The sequence below is a fragment of the Propithecus coquereli genome, unplaced genomic scaffold, assembly GCF_000956105.1.
Source record: "Propithecus coquereli isolate 6110/MARCELLA unplaced genomic scaffold, Pcoq_1.0 Scaffold139, whole genome shotgun sequence".
NCBI classification, from domain to species: Eukaryota; Metazoa; Chordata; class Mammalia; order Primates; family Indriidae; genus Propithecus; species Propithecus coquereli.
The window spans coordinates 3,751,881-3,771,228 of NW_012138191.1; the positions used below are offsets into that span (position 1 = coordinate 3,751,881).

At 42.3% G+C, this 19,348-nt stretch overlaps 1 protein-coding gene across 1 annotated transcript; it reads left to right on the forward strand.

The window, feature by feature from the left end:
* The first annotated feature begins 199 nt into the window (after positions 1-199).
* On the forward strand, positions 200-11,950 carry TRMT6 (tRNA methyltransferase 6). Its single transcript, XM_012639312.1, has 11 exons — positions 200-487; positions 3,848-3,975; positions 5,511-5,620; positions 6,163-6,254; positions 6,386-6,469; positions 6,732-6,856; positions 7,935-8,296; positions 8,699-8,784; positions 9,429-9,531; positions 9,635-9,721; positions 11,059-11,950. Exons 1-11 carry the CDS (start codon positions 360-362, stop codon positions 11,248-11,250), a joined length of 1,497 nt encoding a protein of 498 aa, XP_012494766.1. The 5' UTR covers positions 200-359; the 3' UTR covers positions 11,251-11,950.
* The last annotated feature ends 7,398 nt before the right edge of the window (positions 11,951-19,348 follow it).

Consider the following 19,348-nt stretch of genomic DNA (forward strand, 5'->3'; position numbering starts at 1 on the left):
CAACTTTTTCTACCGCGGCCTTGGGAAGCTGCCTTAAATCCAAGCTTCCTCTAAATTCCTTTTTGGCGCGTCTGTGACGCAACTTCCGTTCGAGGAGGTAGCGGGACGGGAGGGGTGGGGCGGAGTGCAGCCAGTCAGGGAGTTCGGCCGGGCGGAAGCCGTGAGGTCTCCGGAAGCGGTCCAGAGGTCCGAACCGGAAAGCGGAAGCGGCGCCCAGCACGTGGGGGCGGTGCCGGTCGGAGGGCTGCAGGTCTCCCCGGTTGTGGGAAGTGAAGCTGCTAGTGGCGACGGCGGAGGAGGAGGGGCGGGGCACAGGAGGCTGGAGGGACGCCAGGGAGCACGGAGACCGGCTGAGCATCATGGAAGACTCAGGGGAGCAGCCGGGCCCACAGCCACCGCATCCCGGGGACCACCGCATCCGTGACGGAGATTTCGTGGTGCTGAAACGGGAAGATGTGTTCAAAGCAGTGCAAGTCCAGCGGAGAAAGTAAGTCAGGTCGCTGGCCTTAGGGGTCCCCCGCCCTAGATATCTCCTCCCTCCAGGTTTTCCCACAGACCCCTCCTACCAGAGTCTTATTCTTGGCTCTTTCGATCCCCATTTCTCGCCCTCGTTGTCTTCTCAGGTCTTCTAGTCACAGAGGAATTTTCCATCAGGATCCCATCCTCGGCCCTCGGAATCTCCCCTACTCCTCTCGTGTTCCCACAAAGCGCCCCTCCGTGATTTCATACCTGGCCTTCACCATCCCTTCCAGTTTTTCCACAGAGTCCCTTCCCCAGAGTTCCATTCTTGGCTGTTGGATGCCTCCCTCTCCGCCACCACTTCCCAGCCCCCATCCTGGGGTGTCCCCTCACCCCAGAGGGTGTCCCCCCCCAGTAGATCCTCTTTCTTTCCTAATCCCTCAGCCAAGGATCTAGCCCACAAACAATGAAACCTCTCCTATTTAGTGTGGCTTTCTGGCCTCTTACCTTGACCCAAACAGGATATGGGGAATAGAGAAAGAAGACTACTTCCCACAGAGTGTGGGATCACTTTGGCCTTCCCTCATTTTACACGACGGGATTCAAGGTCCGGAAAATTGCTCAAAAGCAATTCGCTCAAGGTCTCAGAACTCGAAATTGGGTTTGGTTTATGAACCTGCTGACCAGTATCACTCTGTTTGATACTAGAGAAGTGGGATTTTGATAACTTTCTGGAAGGGGTGGTGAAGTTGCTAAATCCTAATAGCTATTAATGGGGAAAATGACTTGGGATGTTTGCATTAATATATCTGAGAAGTACAACCAAGTTTTCTTTTGAGCTGGGTTATTACTTTTGACAAAGAAGTAAGTTGACTACAGTGTCAGGAGAACAACTTTTTGCAGACCATAAAGCTAGGTATTATGAGATTTGGAATTTCTGGTAAGTGCTCACTTCAGATGAATTATTTTACTCCTTTTTGAATCACATCGTTAAGATGAAGTGGATGTCATTAGAAAATAGTCCAGTAACAGTCCCCAAAGCACCAAGCTGGTGATAACCCAGCTTTTTTGCACAAGCACCAATTCAGTAAAGAAAAAAATATGAGGAAGAACGGTATTTCTTTTAGTCCAGAAATGTAATATCTTCATCAGCTTTTAAGCATTTTTAAATTCTTCATTAATAAAAGATTTTATATTGGTGGTTGAAATTAGAGAAATTTTTTAATTGTCCCTCATCGTTACTGTACTTTTGTGTTCTTGCAGTCAGTATTTTTTTCTTTTCAGAATTTTAAATTAGAATTTCAATGCCTGCTTCCTGCTTCCAAACACGTAATTTCTGGAGGTTGCTAATACTAATTATTTAAACTTTTTAATTGAAGTATAACACAGTGCAGCAGAGTTCTTAGATTATAAATTCAATGAATGAGCCCAGTGTTGCACATCTGTATAATGACCATCCAGGTGAAACTTTTTTTCTTTCGTTTCTCACATTGTTCTTGTAAGTTGCTTAATTTTCAAATGTAGTTGTTTGAATGTGCTTCTAATAATATACTCTTTTAGACTTTTTCATTAGCAAGGGGACAGAAAGAGGTTATTACCTCTTTCATTCTAAAAAGTACTCTTTAAACATTTATTTGGAAATACTTTTCATCAGGTCTTCTTCTTGACAGAAACCATAGTGGCAGTTTCCATTTTATTTAGAAAATGACTTGAGCTCAGCTATATCCCAGTCCAGATTCCCCCATCACCTTTCCCTTTGGACTGCGCTCATCTGGTTAGGGAGTAGTCCTGGCTCTCTGAGGATGAGGCTCTGCAAATCTTACTCCTTCCCAGTGAAGATGTGACCCCAACGTCCCTCTGACTTGGCCCCACTTTCCTGACTGGGGCAAGAACCTCCTGTGAGACCAGCCAGTTTAACATACCTCATCCCCTTTGGACATCACTTAGGCTGGCAGAGGGGTGAACCCAAGCCAGCTCAGATTCAGTATTTCAGTAGCACCAAGATGCTTGAAGTATGATGGTGTGGGATGCACATGTGGACTGAGCTGAGTTTTGATTTCTGAGAGGGTTTATGTTAGCAAATATTTTGAGTGTGTGTTATGTCCTGTTCTGTGTTAATAACCAGGGATCCAGCAAAGAACAAGAATTGTCCCTGTCTGGATCATTTAGGATCTTGAAGGATTTCATTCTAATGGTTTAAGTAAGCTTTAATGAAGATGTGACAAATAACACAAAGGTGTGGCAGGATGTATGGAAACAATAAAGGTGATGCACCCAGGAACTAGCAATGGTGGTAAGCCTTTGACTAGGGAGCCTGGGTGACGTGACAATGCATTCTGTCATGGTCAGCCTCCAGGGGCACAGAAAAAGCAAGAGAAGGGATGGGGTGGGGCACAAGCAGAATTACCACATGTCTCCCAGAGTTCTGTGTTCTGTGCACGTGGGCCATGTCCTGAAGCTAGGCAGGGCTTCCAAGGTCCTTAGGTCTTTTAGGGTAGACTGTGTGATGCAGTGGAAAGAACCAGGATTTGAGGTCAGACAGACCTGGATTTGAATCCCAGCTCCAACACTTTGTAATTGTTAATCTTGGACAAGATACTTCTCCCTGGGCTTCAGATTGCTCATCTGGAAAGAGCTATGTCCCAGGGTTACTGTGAGAATTAAATCAAAAAGTATAAAACATACCTGGCACACACTGCCTAGCCCCTGATTGGCACTCAACAGATGTTAGTTTTCTTTTGAGGGGAAAGGTTTGTGTTTTTGTGGGATTTCCCTTTTAAATTGCAATAAGATAAAAATCTGAGTAATAGGAAAACCTCAATTGTTTGGTCCTCAGTAGAGCAGTGTCAGTGTTAGGCTTCATTTCTAAATATGTAGATTGTCAATAAATATAATTTGCTTTTATTAGGTAATTTTCAAATAAAATGACCAGTTAGACCAAGCCCAGGGAATTTGTTAAATCTTTGTCGTCTCAATGATTGTTCAGTTTTGAGATTTTTCTGGTGTAAATTGCAAGGGGTGTCATAGTACATGTCCAGTGGCCTGGCAACATTGGTGACCCTGCCTGCTGGTCAGGAAATCCACAGAGCCTGTGAGTTCAGACATTCTGATAGACAGCATGAAGTGGTGTCTGACCAATGCCCCAGAAGAGGGATGTCTTCTGTCTTTGCTTCCTCTTTCCAAAATTCATTGTTTTTGTGGCTTCTTTATTAATTTTGTGTCTCTACCCCAACCTGGATCTCTGTAGTTCATCTGTTGCTTTGTGTTCAGACATAGTGCTGCTGATCATGTATTGTGGAGACTGCTTTTGAAATAAACTAGAATGAACATGTCTTTTCTATACTGAACACAAAATAAATCAGTTAATTGATTGTTTTTTCTTCCCCAGGAAAGTAACTTTTGAAAAACAATGGTTCTACCTGGATAACGTCATTGGCCATAGTTACGGAACCACATTTGAAGTGACCAGTGGAGGAAGTCTTCAGCCCAAGAAGAAGAAGGAAGAGCCTACTTCAGGTGCACCATTTTGAGGGTTTGAAATAGTGCTGTCCAACTGGCTAGTCAGAAACATGTCAACTTCCAATGAATTCCAAAGTGCTAGCCTATCCGAAGAGAAATCTTAACTTATAATCTAAGAACTATGACTAGGTGGAATGAAGCCAGTACTACCTTTGTCCATGAGATTATCTGGATTCTGGCTCCAGCCCATAATTAACTGGTTCTCTGACCTTGGGCCAGGCATTTAATGCCATGAGTCCTTGTTGCTTCATTGCAAGAGCATGCATAGAACTCATTCGGTGCCTACAAGTTAAGTAACAGCTGCAAGGTACTTAGCATGTAGTGTAGAGGTTGAGAGATCTGACTTTGAATCCAACTAGGTAAGTTTAATTTCCAGTGTCATCACTTGCTTTGTAACCTTGAGTAAATTATTTCATTTCTGTAAGTCTTATATCCTTATATCTGTAAAATGGGGCCATAAACATACTTAATGCTGAGGTTATAGTGAGTGTTCAGTACTCTAACTCATAGGAAGTTCTGAACAGTGCCTTGCTTTTAGCAGGGACCCATAATTTTAGCTATTATTATTATTTTTTTAACAACTTCTATGTCTAAAATCTGTTGTTAATTAAAATTAAATATTTATTAAAATGAACATACTTAATAGTTTTATTAATAAAATAAAAACACCTAAACATTTAAAGTTAAATAATTAAAGTATTATTAATATTTTGATTCAAATCAGTTATTTAGATGCTCTTAAATTAATATCCATATTTTTACTAAGCACTAGATATGTGCCAGACATAACGAGGCACTGCAATTATAGCAGTTCATAAGATAGACTGTCTTATAAAATGTACTTACCAGTGGGAAACACCAAAAATAATCAAGTAGACAAGCAAACAGCATAATTTGTGATGGCGATACGTGCTGGAAAGTTAATAAAGCTGGGCATGTATTGGAGCCTGCTAGGGGGAAGTGAGCCTTGCTGAGAGGATGAGCTCAGCTTTGAGTGATGGAAAGGATCCAGCTACTCAGATCTGTCATAAGAGCCTTCCAAACAGAGAGAGCTGTAAGTACCAAATGCCTTCTATGGGACCTTGCTGAGTGTGTTCAAGGAACAGAAAGAAAGGCAGTATGGCTGAAGCTGAGGGGTCAGGAGATGAGGCCAGAAAAGGTAGGCAGGGCCCAGATGATCATACATGACCTTGTAGGTCATCTCTGGAATGTATTTTCATTGCTATGGGAAGTCACTGTTTGGTTTTGAGAATCGGGGTAGATGAGCCAATTTGCATTTAAAGAAAGAGCGCTTTGGCATCCAAATGTGTAGTAGGGGAAATGTATAGTAATAGGAAGAGTGAGGGCAGGAAGAAGAGTTGGAGGCTCAGAGTAGTTGTGGCAAGAAAGGAGAGTGGACTGTGGTGGGGGCAGTGGAACTGCAAGGCCAGACTGGAGTGCCTGATGGGCTGGGCATAAATGTGAACTTTGAAAAAGAAAGATTGTAAACTAATTTCAGACCATAAATGTCATAGAGCAATTTCTTTCCGTAGAGACTAAAGAAGCTGGCACTGATAATCGAAATATAATTGATGATGGAAAATCTCAGAAACTTACTCAAGATGACATAAAAGCTTTGAAGGACAAGGGCATTAAAGGAGAGGTAATAGTCAAAGGATTTTTTGTTTTGATTTTGTTGGTGTTTAGGAAATTATTTGATTTTTAAAGCAGACTTTACCTAAGGTAAAATAGAAAAATAATGTTATACTTTTCTTATCAATAGGTCAAAGTATACATGCAATTCGGTATACCAAAGATCTTGTTTCTTATACACAGAAATATAAGTGAATGACATTACTAATATTATTAGAGAATTTGATAACAGTACATATGAGGATTTAACTTTCTTCATTTTCATTAATGTTTTCAGCCAGTGTCTTCAGAAATGAGTTTCCTTTCCCTCCCTTCTCCCTTTGTTGTATATTTCTGTTCTTTTACTGTGGTTTAAATGGAGTTATAAAATACTCGTATTTTATTACAAATTCTAAATAGAGCGTACAAATACAAAGTTCATCCATTTGGACTTCTGTGGAAAAGGGACTGGTGGATCAAGCTATTGGATCCATTCTGGGGTAAGAAACCTCTGAAGTTATTTATTCTGTGAAAGTAAAGTTTCAGAAAACCTGCTTACTCCTTTTCTTATAGGAAATAGTTCAGCAGTTAATTGAAAATAGTGCAACATTCCGAGACAAGACAGAATTTGCTCAGGATAAATATATAAAAAAGAAGAAAAAGAAGTAAGTAATTTTTGCTTGAAAAGGTTGAAAATATTAAAAATTTTTATATATTTATATATATATTTTTAAAGTAAAATATTTTAAGTCTTTTTTTTTTTTGAAATTAGTGTTCTGTTTTTTTCTTCCCCCAGATATGAAGCCATCATTACTGTTGTGAAGCCATCTACCCGTATTCTTTCAATTATGTATTATGCAAGAGAACCTGGAAAAATTAAGTACGCTTTGTTTCCTTTCAAAAATATAATTGGGGGAATATATCTTTAAGAAAGTCATGCTTTTAAGTAAAATGAAAACTTTGCTCACCTGCATAAAGTGTCCTCCTACCTCATAAATTGTAAGTCCTTTTACTATCGCCTCCAAAGCAATCAATAATCTTATCAACATAATTTTTATAAAACAAACAAAACTTGAAAAATGATGAGTAAAGTAGCAGGCTTTACTTAGCTAAAAATGAGTGAATTATTCTTTTCACCTTAGCCACATGAGATACGATACACTAGCCCAGATGTTGACATTGGGGAATATCCGTGCTGGCAATAAAATGATTGTAATGGAAACATGTGCAGGCTTGGTGCTGGGTGCAATGATGGAACGAATGGGAGGTAAGATTTAATATTTTCAAGTTCAGTAAAACCCCACTCTGATGTGAGTAAAAGGGTCCAAAAATTCAAACTCATGGAAAGCCAGAGATTGAGTTACTTTGAGGTTAATGAAGTAACTTGGGGTGAACCTGCACAGCTCCTGGCCTGGGGACCTTCCTTTACACCTCACATCTCCCAGTCTAGGCATGTTGGTGTGCAGCCCACTCCCAACCCCTACCCAGCCGTGGCGATTTTCCTTTCCAGCTTCACTCTCAGTGGGCTGGAGCCTGTGGCTGACTAGGGCTTCCAGGGCAGTGATTTTAGTAAACCATTGGATAGCAGGTGTTTTTATTGGCTTGAATTGAGGGGATTGAGTGGGAAGATTACTCAACATGTATTCTCTCCTGGAAGAATACAACACAGCTTGATTTGTCTGCCTTTTCTCTGGCCCCATAGAAAATAAGAACTTATGACTGGGCGGTGGCTCAATGCCTATAATTCTAGCACTTTGGGAGGCCGAGGTGGGAGGATCACTTGAGGTCAGGAGTTTGAGACCAGCCTGAGCAATTAGTGAGACTCCATCTCTACAAAACATAGAAAAATTATCCAGGCGTTAGGTGATACATGCCTGTAATCCCAGCTACTCAGGAGGCTGAGGCAGGAGGATCTCTTGAGCCCAGGTGTTTGAGGTTACAGTGAGCTATGATGATGCCACTGCCCTCATGCCTGGACAACAGAACAAGACCTGGTCTTCAAAAAAACCAAGCAAATGAAAAAGAAAATAAGAACTTATAGGTGGCCCATTTGAGGATTGGAGTAAGGAGAAGCAGTCAACCACCAATCATGTGACTTTCAAATTTGCATGATCACAGAGTTTTAAGGTAGTGTCAAGTGGGGGTAAACTTTTTTAAGTCTTCCTGTTTATCTGTTTTGGAATTAGATTACCTCCATTGGGAACAGACTCCAAATGGATCCCCAGAGTTGCTACATCATCCTTCAGCCTCTGAATAAAGTGGAAAGACCTTTAGTCTTATTACTGTGGAGGACTCATGAAGGGTCATCTCCATCAGGCAGATGTTTGTTTCTCTTACCTGTTCAGGTTTTGGCTCCATTATTCAGCTGTACCCTGGAGGTGGACCTGTTCGGGCAGCAACAGCATGTTTTGGATTTCCCAAATCTTTCCTTAGTGGTCTTTATGAATTCCCCCTCAACAAAGTGGACAGTCTCCTAAATGGAACATTTTCTGCTGACATGTTATCTTCAGAGCCAAAAGACAGTACTTTGGCTGAGGAAAGTAATGGCACACTTGAGGAGGAAAAACAGACTTCTGAACAAGAGAATGAAGACGGCATGGCGGAGGCCCCAGAGGGCAGTCACCCAGAAGAACAAGAAACGATGGAAATGATTTCTCAAGATGCAGAACATAAGGAGCCTAAAGAGGGAGGAAGCAAAAAGGATTATGTAAGAATGTCAGGAGTCCCCACTACCCTCGTAATACTCTCCTCAGGGCCTCAATTAACTTCATTTAAGTAATGAGATTTGGTTTGCCTTTGTGAGTCAGCTCCCAAGATGATAAATATCAGAACAATTGGAGAGAGAGAGAGTGTGTGTCAGGGTACACAAGTGTGTGATTTAATCTTTAGGATGGAGCTTTAGGATACAAAGCATTGCATAGGTAACTTAATGATGGTTTTTAATATATAGTCTTTCTTGTGTTTTTTTCAACTTCCTTGTGAACAACCATCTTCTGTTGCTTAAGTCCGAGTTGGTAAATATCGTTGAAATGTTTTGACAGACCAGAACATTTCCATAAACCTGACTGAATGACCCCAGTATGTTGGTTTCTTATTTTTCTTCTTGAAGATTCAGGAAAAACAAAGGAGACAAGAAGAGCAGAGGAAAAGACATTTAGAGGCTGCTGCTCTGCTGAGTGAAAGAAATGCAGATGGGTGCGTTGATGGAAGAATGCAGGAGACTTCTTGGTGCATGTGGGCTCTGCTTCAAACGGATTGACTTTCTCTTTCTGCTTGACTGCTTAGATTTTAGTAGGCCATGAGACGAGGCTTCTGTCTTGGGTTTTTAAAGAAAGGAGATTGAGTCTGGCAGAGGTGGGAAATTGATTGTGCTGGTGTGAGCCTTTTAGAAGAAATTGAACCTTCTCCAATGATAGTGCATCAGACCAGACAGGGCTGTGTAGTCCTAAGTGTAGAGAGTGGGGCATTCAAGTGCTGTGATACAGGCTAATGACAAGGGTTAATGAAACCTCCTGACAAGGAGAGGTAGATTCAGGTATCTGCAAAGCAGCATATACAGTGTTGGATTTGTTTCCAGATGATTTGAAAGAAATTCAAGAATGTCATTAAATGCAACTTGAAGTTGCCAAGCACCACAAGAGCTTCTAACCCAGTTTGTGTTTCCTAGAAAGAAATAGCTCATGATTTAATTCTGTTTGGGACTTCTGGAATGTTGTATTTAAATCTCTTCTTTGAGTGAGTCATGCAGATTAAATGCACAATCATTTTAAATGCCTTTTAAAACCTGTGCTCTGCTTTGGGGAAGTAGAAAGATAATTTGTCTAACATTTTCATTGCAGTTTAATTGTAGCTAGTCGTTTCCATCCCACTCCTCTGCTGCTGTCTCTGCTGGACTTTGTGGCCCCTTCAAGGCCATTCGTGGTCTACTGTCAGTATAAAGAGGTAATATTAGAATGCAATGGGAGGGAATTCTTGCATCTGAATGTTGATCCTCAAACTGCAGCCAAGGAAGCAATTCTTAGCAGAATTCTGTTTTTGCCTGCAGCCTCTGTTGGAATGCTACACGAAACTACGGGAGAGGGGAGGGGTCATCAACCTCAGGCTGTCTGAGACCTGGCTCAGAAATTATCAGGTACGTGTTCTGACAGCCAGGCCCGGGGCTGCTCTCCTGAGTCCTGGCTCATTGCAGTAGTATTGCAAGTTGTTAAATAGAGATATCCCTATTTATGTCTGCAGAGATGGAGAAGTCTCATGCCTGTAACTTGGAGAAAGTGCCCCTGACTTTTCCTGATCGTTTTTTCTCTTTTCATGTCAGAGTTACTCTGTAACTCCAACTCAGAGGCATTTAAAATGCAAACAGTGGTGATTCATATTTCCCCAAGGCCTTGGTATCTCACTGTGGAGGGTGTAATTGAGAATAGCAAAATCCCCAGGTGAATGATGAAAGCGTCCTTTTCTCCTCTGCTGGGATGTTTTTGCAGCAAGTTTTTATGATTTACTGGTGGGCCCTATGTCAGTTCAGGTCTTCTAAAAGACATATGCCAAGATGGAAGTTGAAGTGTAAGAGATTTATTAGGGAAGGAAATGCCTTTAAAAGGTAAGGAGAGAGGGAGCAGGATTAGGTGGTGTGGAATCGATGCCTCTGCAGGAGGGAGTGGAGGAAGGAGGACGGGAGGAGGATCCTGCAGTGCTGCTTTAAGAAAGTCTCAGCCAGGCTGATGCAGAGCCCAGGAGCAAAGATCGCCCATTCAGGGAGCCCTTTGTTGGGCAGAAATGGTCCAATCCTGGTACCCATGCTCAGTTACCAACTAGGAGCAACTCCGGGCCTCTCTCAGTGTGAACACTACAGCAGTGAACACTACAGCTCCTAAAGGAGCAGCAGCTGGAGGCCTTCTGCTGCCTGGCCAGTTCTCTCGGAGGGGAGCACCTCCACACTGCCAGAGGCCCTGTCCAGCTGCTTGGTGTTTTATCGTACTGTGGTGGGGATGCTGTTGAGCCTTGGGTGCCCTTCGTGGAGGTCGTCTAATTTAGCTAAGGTAACAGGAGAGAAGTCTTGTTGGAGTCAACAGGGTAGCAGAGAAGGGAGGTTCTGAGTGTACATTCAGTAGCTACTTCTCCATAGACTCAAGCTCCACTGTTGGCCATGAAGCTTCCTGGAGCCAAGAGGAAGAAAGCTATACTTAGGCCCAGAGTCCTGCCCAAACCTCTTGCCCATTCTCCATCAGAAACATGCCTCGGGTTTGAGAAAAACAGGGCTTCAGTTTTATTTTTCAAAAGAAAATCTTTTAAGCCAATTTCTGTATTTTTCTCTGCACTGTCACATGAAGGAAATAGCTCCTTAGAAATTGGTCCGTTTAAATCTTCAAGAGAATCTGTGTCATTTGAATTCTGATTTTTGGCATGAGTGTTGTTAGCGTGTACTTTATTGTCTTGGGAAAACAGGAATGTCTGTCTTTCCATCTTGATTAGGTTTTGCCAGATCGAAGTCATCCCAAATTGCTGATGAGTGGAGGTGGGGGGTACCTTCTCTCAGGCTTCACCGTTGCGATGGACAACCTTAAAGCAGATGCCAGCCTCAAATCCAACTCGAGCACTTTAGAATCACACAAGACTGAAGAGCCAGCAGCTAAAAAACGGAAATGCCCAGAGTCGGACTCTTAATCCTTCAAGAATTGCTATGAGTTTTGTTCTCAGGCATTATACAGTTAGTAATTAAACTTTAAGTGTATTACTAATTGTTTTTTCATATCCTAAGAATAAGAACATGCCTATACATTCGTTCCTGAGAAGGAAGAATAAGCCTTTTGTCTACTTCTGACACAGATGGGTTTGGTCTGTCAAAACTACAGCTCTGAGGTATGCAGTGGATTGATAACAGCCAATTGTGTTTGTTTAACAAAAATCCTCTAAGGACTTCTCAATACTCTGTGTAATTATCTTGAGAATTTCAACATCCTAAAGATGTATTTATTTAAGACTTTGTTTATATTTTAAGCTATGTTGAATAATAACGTAGCTAAAACTTGGTGGGTACTGAAAGGAAGGAATTTATGGAGGAAATTTCCTCTGTTCATTTCATTCCCTTCAACCTAAGCAATATGGATGTGTGTGTGAGGTTTACAGTACCAAAAGTGTCCACCCTGTTCCCTGCAGTGGAATAAACTTTTTTGAAATGCTAGGTTTTATTATTTTAATAGTTGACAATCTGGGAAAGTTCTAAGTATTTATTTTACTGCTTTTTTTGTGCATAGAAAGGTTTAGCAGGGTACTTTTTTGAATTAATTTACCAAGCCTCTCATTCTTTGTTCCAAATAAAGTGACTAGAATTTTTGTGTAGTGTTCAATTAAAGGAAACAGAAATGGTCTTTTCCCGTCCCTCACTTATGGATACACATATGCACACATACTTGTATATATGTGTATAGATGTTGGTATATACATACATACACGTACACATGGAGACATAGATTGTACTGTCTATATGAATATATACACACATAGAGACATAGATTGTACTATCTATATGAACACACACACACAGAGAATATACAATCTATTTGAACTATAGGAAAGTTTTGTGCAAGACTTAGACCAGTTCTCATTGCATCAGTGTCACTCCTTGTCAAATGTATTTTAAAGTGCCTTTTTTGGTGATGATCTGAAGAGCTCTGGCATGATTAGGTGGTTAGCCTTTCTAAGCTCTGAAAAAGCATAATCAAATTCGATCAACTGCCACAGCAAAGGCAAGTATTTAGAATAAGCCAAGGCTCTTGTCCATTTGAGAGTTTAGTCTCTTGCTTACTAGAATGTGCTCTTCATGTCATCATAGACTAGATGTGGATCATCTAGTGAGGAGCATCTCAGAACAAAAGAAATTTCTTTTTCCAAATAGTGTGTGCTATTCTGATAATGGCCAGTGTAATTACCAACAAGTGTGGTTTTGGTTCTTTTTTCTGAAAATAATTGCTTTTAAAGAATAAAAGTCTTTGTTACTGTGGTCTGTCTAACATTAATGATGTAGTCAATGATGCCACATTGACTGCTGATTGTTACACATGGTCTCTGTGGTAGAGAACATGCCTGGATTAGCACCTCACTGACCATGTTGCAAGCTGTTGTCAGCCACATACAGCCAATTCAGTTTGGTCAAGGAGAACAGAAAACTGCGTAGACTAGATTCAGTAGTGCCTGGTCTCTGCTGGTCACTCTTAGAACCATTTCCTACTTGGGATTCAACCAGTTTCCAAATCCCATTCTGTTCCCTAAATCCCTTATATTGGTCTTGGTCTCTGGGGGAAGGGCCCTGTGTTCTATGTTCCCCTGGAGATGACTTGTGAACTCTTCTTACCAGCACCAGCAGCAAAAGTTAACCTGTGTTACTTTTTCTCATATAATATACTTCATCTTTTGAGTACAGATGATTTAATTCAGAGGTTCACAAACTCAGGGTACAAACTTCTTAGTATTTAAAAACTTAGAATCCCCTGGATGGTTTGTTAAATACATATTGTTGGACTCTCCACCCCAAAGTTTCTTACTCAATATGTCTAGGGTGGGGCAGAGAATTTGCATTTCTTTAAGTTTCTAAGTGACGCTGGTGCCATTGCCCTGGGAACTAGCGCTTGAGATCCACTACCGTGTGTGCCCACATCACAGGTGCCTCTGAATACAGGATGTTTTTGTCTTGTGTGTAAAATGGGCATTCACCTTTGTAGTAAATGAATGGATAATTTCATGACTTCTAGACATCCAGCCACCAGGAGAGTTATGTGGAATAGCACTTTATTGGGTGGCAATCAAAAAGTAAAAGACAAAAAATAATTTTGTAACATCCATAATATTTATTGCGCAAGGGTACTTGGCGATATACTGTGGTTCCCATTAAAGGGTGTTTTTAGCTTAGAGGTATGCTAAAATTACATGAAGCAAATATTGGGCAATCTTTCATGGACTGGTTTTATATGGAAAAGCCAAAAATACAGTCTTAATACATATGAAATTTTGAAAAAAATTAGGGTGTTTGCTTTTTGTTTTAAAGCATTGGTTGTATTATCCCAGGTCAGGTTGGTTTAAAAATAAATAATCGCTGGTTGTAAATATTGTAAGAACAATACTAAATACTAAAAAGCATGTCCTAAAAATCTGACTGAGGTTCACATCACTCTAAATGTTCCTTATTTTCTAATGCGTTTAGGTGCAGTGCTAGGAAGACTAGAGTGTATCTAATACCTTTACTTGAAATATAATGGCGCCTTTAGACTAGTATTAATTTTGTGAAAAGGATTACAGATTTTCCTTGGACTTAACTGTGTAGCACGGATAAAATGACAAAAGATGTGAGTCCTTGAGTAGCTACTTAAAGAGCAGCTAATGAACTGTTAACTACCCTATTAACATTTATTAGGCACCCATAGCTTTTTGAGCCTTTGTGAGGAAGGGCAAAATCTTTGAAGCACAGGAAATGAATATCAGGTACTTCTGCCACACCCCCCTTTCTTTTTTGCCTTTTTGCAGTTCCATTAATAACCTGGGATTTTGTCATTTAATTGAGATATCACGAAAACAAGACTGGAAAGATTTTGACATTTCAGTTTTGCTTTGACAGAAAGATAACGAGACACTTAGGAAATTTTTTTTTGAAATGTAGGTGGACTCCATCTTCTGGGTAGTCTGCTTGGTGTTATCATTCTAAACCAACAAATTTTAAAAAGTGGAGAAATTCATCCAGAGGATGGAGGAAATGCTAGCAGGAGTTCCTTCGCCTTACGGGAGCACTTTCTTCAATCAGATACTCAGGTGGATAAAGTGGGCCTCTCCTAGTTCTTTTCCATCACCTGTGAGTGACACAAAGTAGGAGCTACATATGATATAAACTCAAGCCGTATGGCAATAGATTCAAGGAAGAATGTAAGGTTTTTCGGTGACAGAGAGACCAACGGACACAAAGTATGGCCAAACAACGTGGCTTTATTGAGCGCTCCCGGGCGAGGTTCACGGGTCCCGAGGAGAGGGGCCGGAGAAGTCGCGCTGCTCGAGAGTTTTGAGCGGGCTTATATGTTTTAGAGTTGGGGGATGGAGGTTTTCTGGGGTGAAGGATTTTGGCGTGAAAAGTAGGGAGTTCTTTGTTGCAGTTTTAGGGTGGATGTTGAGAAGCAGGAGGGGCTGGTGGTATTTGTGGACCCCAGGGACCGAAACTCCTCTTATCCGGGTGGACGTCCGGGTGTGGTTATTCTTTAACTTAGCTGAGCCTGGCAGTTGTTTGTGGGCTTCTCTTTTTTTCTTTAGGGAGGGGAGGGGTGCCCACCACCAGCTTTACAAAGAGGAGATAAAAATAAAATATGATTGATTTAAATCAGGGGTCAGCAAATCAAAACCCACAGGCCAAATCTGGCCCACTCTGAGATTTTTGTATGGCCTGCAAGCTAAAAAGGTTTCTACTTTTTTAAATGGCTGGTGAGGAAAAGAGAAAAAAGAATAATTTTGTGACATGGGAAAGTTACCTGAAATTCAAACTGGAGTTTTATTGGAACACAGGCATGCTAATTTATTTACATACTGTCTATGGCTGCTTTTGCACTGTGGCAGAGTTGAATAGTTGGGATAGAGACCTCAAAGCCTAAAATACTTGTCTGGTCCTTTGAGAAAAAGTTTGTTGATCACTGATTTCAGTGAAGCAGTGAGAGGTGAAACAGGAGTAGCCGCAGTAAGGAGCTGGTTTGGAGTGAGCAGCAACAGAAGATACACAGTCATATGACCTCTAGAGCCCCTTCTCAGTCCTCTAGACCCATCGGCTGCTTTTAACACCATCCCCCATCCTCCTTGCTATGGTTTTCCTCACTTGGCTCCTAGGACACCACTGTCTCTTGGTTTCCCTCCTGCTTTCTGGTCTTTTCTGTGTCTCTTTTGTTGGTTCCTCCTCATCTCTGAGACTTCTAACCACTGGCTGCCTCAGGGCTCAGCTGTTGCACCTCTTGCCTTTGTCTATACTAGCTCCCTAGGTTGCTTGAGGGATTTGGGGTACTAAGCGAAGAAAACAATGTGACCATGAGGTGGCAGCAGCACACACATGCTTTCTTGGGTGACAGAGACACCCTGACAGGTTTGCAGAGGGGAGGTGAGGATGTCCGTCACAGCAAGAGTCTGTCTAGAGTCCACCCCACAGGGGCTGCTACTCAGAAGGGAGGAGTGGAGGAATCAGAAACGGGGCTCCAGTGTCTAGGCGTTGTTGCTCAGTAGCACCATGGGGCGTCCCCAGGTCAGAGAGCCCTGAGGATCAGGAGCGGTTTGGGGTCTTATAACCATAAGGCTCTATCTTACCAGTGACCAGCCAAAGCTGGGTCTAGTTTGGTGGGGGTATGCAAAGTAGGCAAGCCCTAAATGACTAAATATGTGCTTAAAATGTGTTTAAAATAATTGGATGTGTAAAAATTTGAGATTGGCTTTTGAGCTAACCAGTCTCAGCTTTCAATGAAGAAATAGACAACCTAGAGGCCAAGACAAAGAGGCCACCTTTGACTCATTTATGTGACACTAAGTGATCTCACCCAGTTTTAAGGCTTTAAATACCATCTCTGTGATAATGACTCCCAGCTTAAGTCCTCAGCTCCAGGCCCATGTACCCAACTCAATGCCTCTGCTGGGTGTTTATTCACGTCTTAACATACCCAAATCTAGGCTCTGCATCTCTCACCTCCCAAGCCAGTCTCTCCTGCAGTCTTCACCATCCGTTTTCCCCAGTTGCTCAGGCCTAAAACCTTGGTATCAAGCTCTCGTTCCCTCCCACCACGCCTAACCCATCAGCCCTCCCTGTCAGCTCTTTCTCCAGAGTAGATCCGGGGTTTTCCTACTTATTCCCACCCCCAGTGCCACCGCCCTGGCCCCAGCCATCACGATGACAGGCCGAGATTATCTCAGGGCCCCTCCTACTGATTTCTATGTCTCTGCCCTCACTTCCCTTTCAGCCTTCTCTCAACCCAGCAGCCAGGTCTATATAATGTAAAGAAAATCATTTCAGTTCTTTGCTGAGAACTCTCCAATCACAAAAGCAAAAGTCCTCGCCAGGACTTACAAAACCTTGTGCGACCTGGCCCCTGCTGCCTCTCTAACCTCGCCTCCCACGACAGCCCCCCCCAAGCTGGCCTCTTGCTCTTCTTCAAACATGCCTCACACATTCCTGAGTCCAGCCCTTGCAACTGCTGTTCCCTCGGCCTGAAATGTCTTTCCCCAAGTGTCCAAGTGGCTCACACCGTCACTTCCTTGAGGTCATTCATCAATTCATTTTCTCAGGGAGGACCATCATGTATCTGAACGTCTGCTTCCTGGACCGCAGAGTTGTAATTATTGCAGCTGGTTAATTATTTTAGTACTTGAGATTGCCGGATTATACTGTGTTTTGCAATGGCATGTTGTATATTTTTATTTTGAAATGATAGGACCCTTTCTCCCCTCCTGTCCCATCTCTGTGCTATAACTCCTTGATAAAATATTAGAGACCATGACAATTAAAATATTCAAATAAGAAAAAAACTCTAAAATTTAAACCATAGGTGGCTGCATCTGCTAAAGGATTTGGGGGACAAGCACTGAGACCATTTGTTTCTCATTGTGTCAAATACCTAGGGCTGCCATAACAACGGGGTGGCCAAAAACAAAAGAAATTTATTCCTTCACAGTTGCAGGGGCTGGAAGTCTGAAATCAAGGTGTTGGCAGGGTCACACTTGGCTTGCAGCAGCATAACTCCAATCTTTGCCTCTGTCTCCACATGGTGCTCTCCTCTGTGTGTGTGGCTGTGTCCAAATTTCTCTCTTCTTATAAGGACACCAGGCTGAGTGAGATGGCTCACGCCTATAATACTAGCACTCCGGGAGGCCGAGGTGGGAGGGTCACTTAAGCTCAAGAGTTCGAGACCAGCCTGAGCAAGAGCAAGACCCCGTCTCCACTGTTTAATAAAAATAGAAAAATTGGCCAGGCGTGGTGGCACATGCCTGTAGTCCCAGCTACTCGGGAGGCTGAGGCAAGAGGATCACATTCACATGTGCTGCCAGTTAGGGCTTCTACATATCATTTTGGGAGACACAATTCAACCCATAATATTCATTATAAGCCTTTCAGGACTACTTAATGTTTTTACCATGAACATGTATTATTTTGATTAAAAGAGGGAAAAACAGTGGCCTGGATAGTTCCTGACTTCCTCCTGGAGAAATGGTGGCATCCCCAGGCATCCTGATTGTACTCTGTCTGGGCACCATGTGCTGGGTGGGATGCTCTTGAATGTGGCCTGCATCTTTGATAGACCATCTGCACCTGCACATTCCCCTGCCCCAAGAGGTCTGCAAACTATTAATATTAATAAAATGAAAAGCTGTACTAGTGCGCACAGCATCCAGAAGGCAGGGTGCCAGGAGGAAACTGAGTGAATCATCTTCAAGCTGGGAGAGCATCATGCACAGTGTTCCATCTGCTTGCAGCTGCTCCTCACGGCAGTGCCCATCGTGTGTGTGTGTGCTTTGCCAGGCTAGTATTTGGTACATTGCAATGACTTGCTTTCTCTCCTCCAGTGAGTAAACCCCTATTCATCTTGATCCCCTCCAATGCTCTTTATTTAGGAAATGACTTTGTTTTCCACTGGGCATGATAGGAAAAAAGGCAGAGACATATTGCATTGCGTGTATATGAGTATGTGTTAAGCATTTCCCAGTATCTTGTATCAAGACGTAAAACAAGGGGTTGCAACTGCGGTTGTATTATTTGTCATATATGAGCCTTGGCTTTGGTTGGTCTCAGGTCGGGGTCCCCCTCAAGCAAATCCTGAAATAAAAATTTGAGGACAGGGAACACTCATTCTATTTTATGGATGAAGAGTTTCCTGATTCTAGAATCAAAAATTAAGTCAACTGAGATATTTAAACTAAAAAAAAAAAAAAAAAAGGGGTTTTTTTTTTTTTTTTTTTCCATTTGAGGACAAGCAGTTTATTAGAGAGGTGATCCCATGAAACACTAGGAGGGTCACCAGTAGGCGGTGGGACAGGGAGGTAAAGGCAGCCAATAAAGGATGCATTTCCATGCAAGTCACCACTGTGGTATCTGGGGTCCAATCTGCTGGGAAATTTTTGGAGGCAGAGTAGAATATAAGCCTCAAAATTATTCCACCTGAGGTGGGTGGGAACTGGCCTGCCTTGTTATAGGTTGAATTGTATCCACAGAAAAAGATTTGTTGAAGTCCCCACTCCCAGTACCTCAGAATGTGACCTTATTTGGAAACAGCATTGTTGCAGATGTAATTAGTTAAGATGAGGTGGGCCCTTAATCCAACATGACTGGTGTCCTTATAAAAAGAATGCCATGTTAATAGGCAGACTCGCAGGGAGAGGACAGCTATGTGAACATGGAGACAGATTGGAGTCATGCCGCCACAAGCCAAGGAAGGCCTAGGGCCACCAGAAACCAGGAGGAAGCAAGGAAGGATTCTCCTCCCAAGGCTCTGGAGGGAGCGTGGCCCTACCCATACCTTTATTTTGGACTTCTAGCCACCAGAACTGTGAGACAATAAATTTCTGTTGTTTTAAGCCACCCAGAGTATGATACTTTATTATAGAAGCCCTAGGAAACTAGTACAATATTTATTTACCAATGCCCTGTATACTGTGAGGGCTGCCTCTGGCAGCCATTACCCCTGACACAACTCACTGGCCTTTCAAACAGCCAGTCGCGATCCCATGGCCAGAAAAAACCACAAGCAGAGGGATCTTAAGAAGC

Excerpts from the sequence above, each read along its gene's own strand:
- TRMT6 (XM_012639312.1), top strand. The coding sequence starts at position 360 with ATGGAAGACTCAGGGGAGCAGCCGGGCCCACAGCCACCGCATCCCGGG. Across the intron at positions 5,621-6,162 it reads ACAAGGGCATTAAAGGAGAG|GAAATAGTTCAGCAGTTAAT; the intron begins GTAATAGTCAAA and ends CTTTTCTTATAG. Across the intron at positions 8,297-8,698 it reads GAGGAAGCAAAAAGGATTAT|ATTCAGGAAAAACAAAGGAG; the intron begins GTAAGAATGTCA and ends TTCTTCTTGAAG.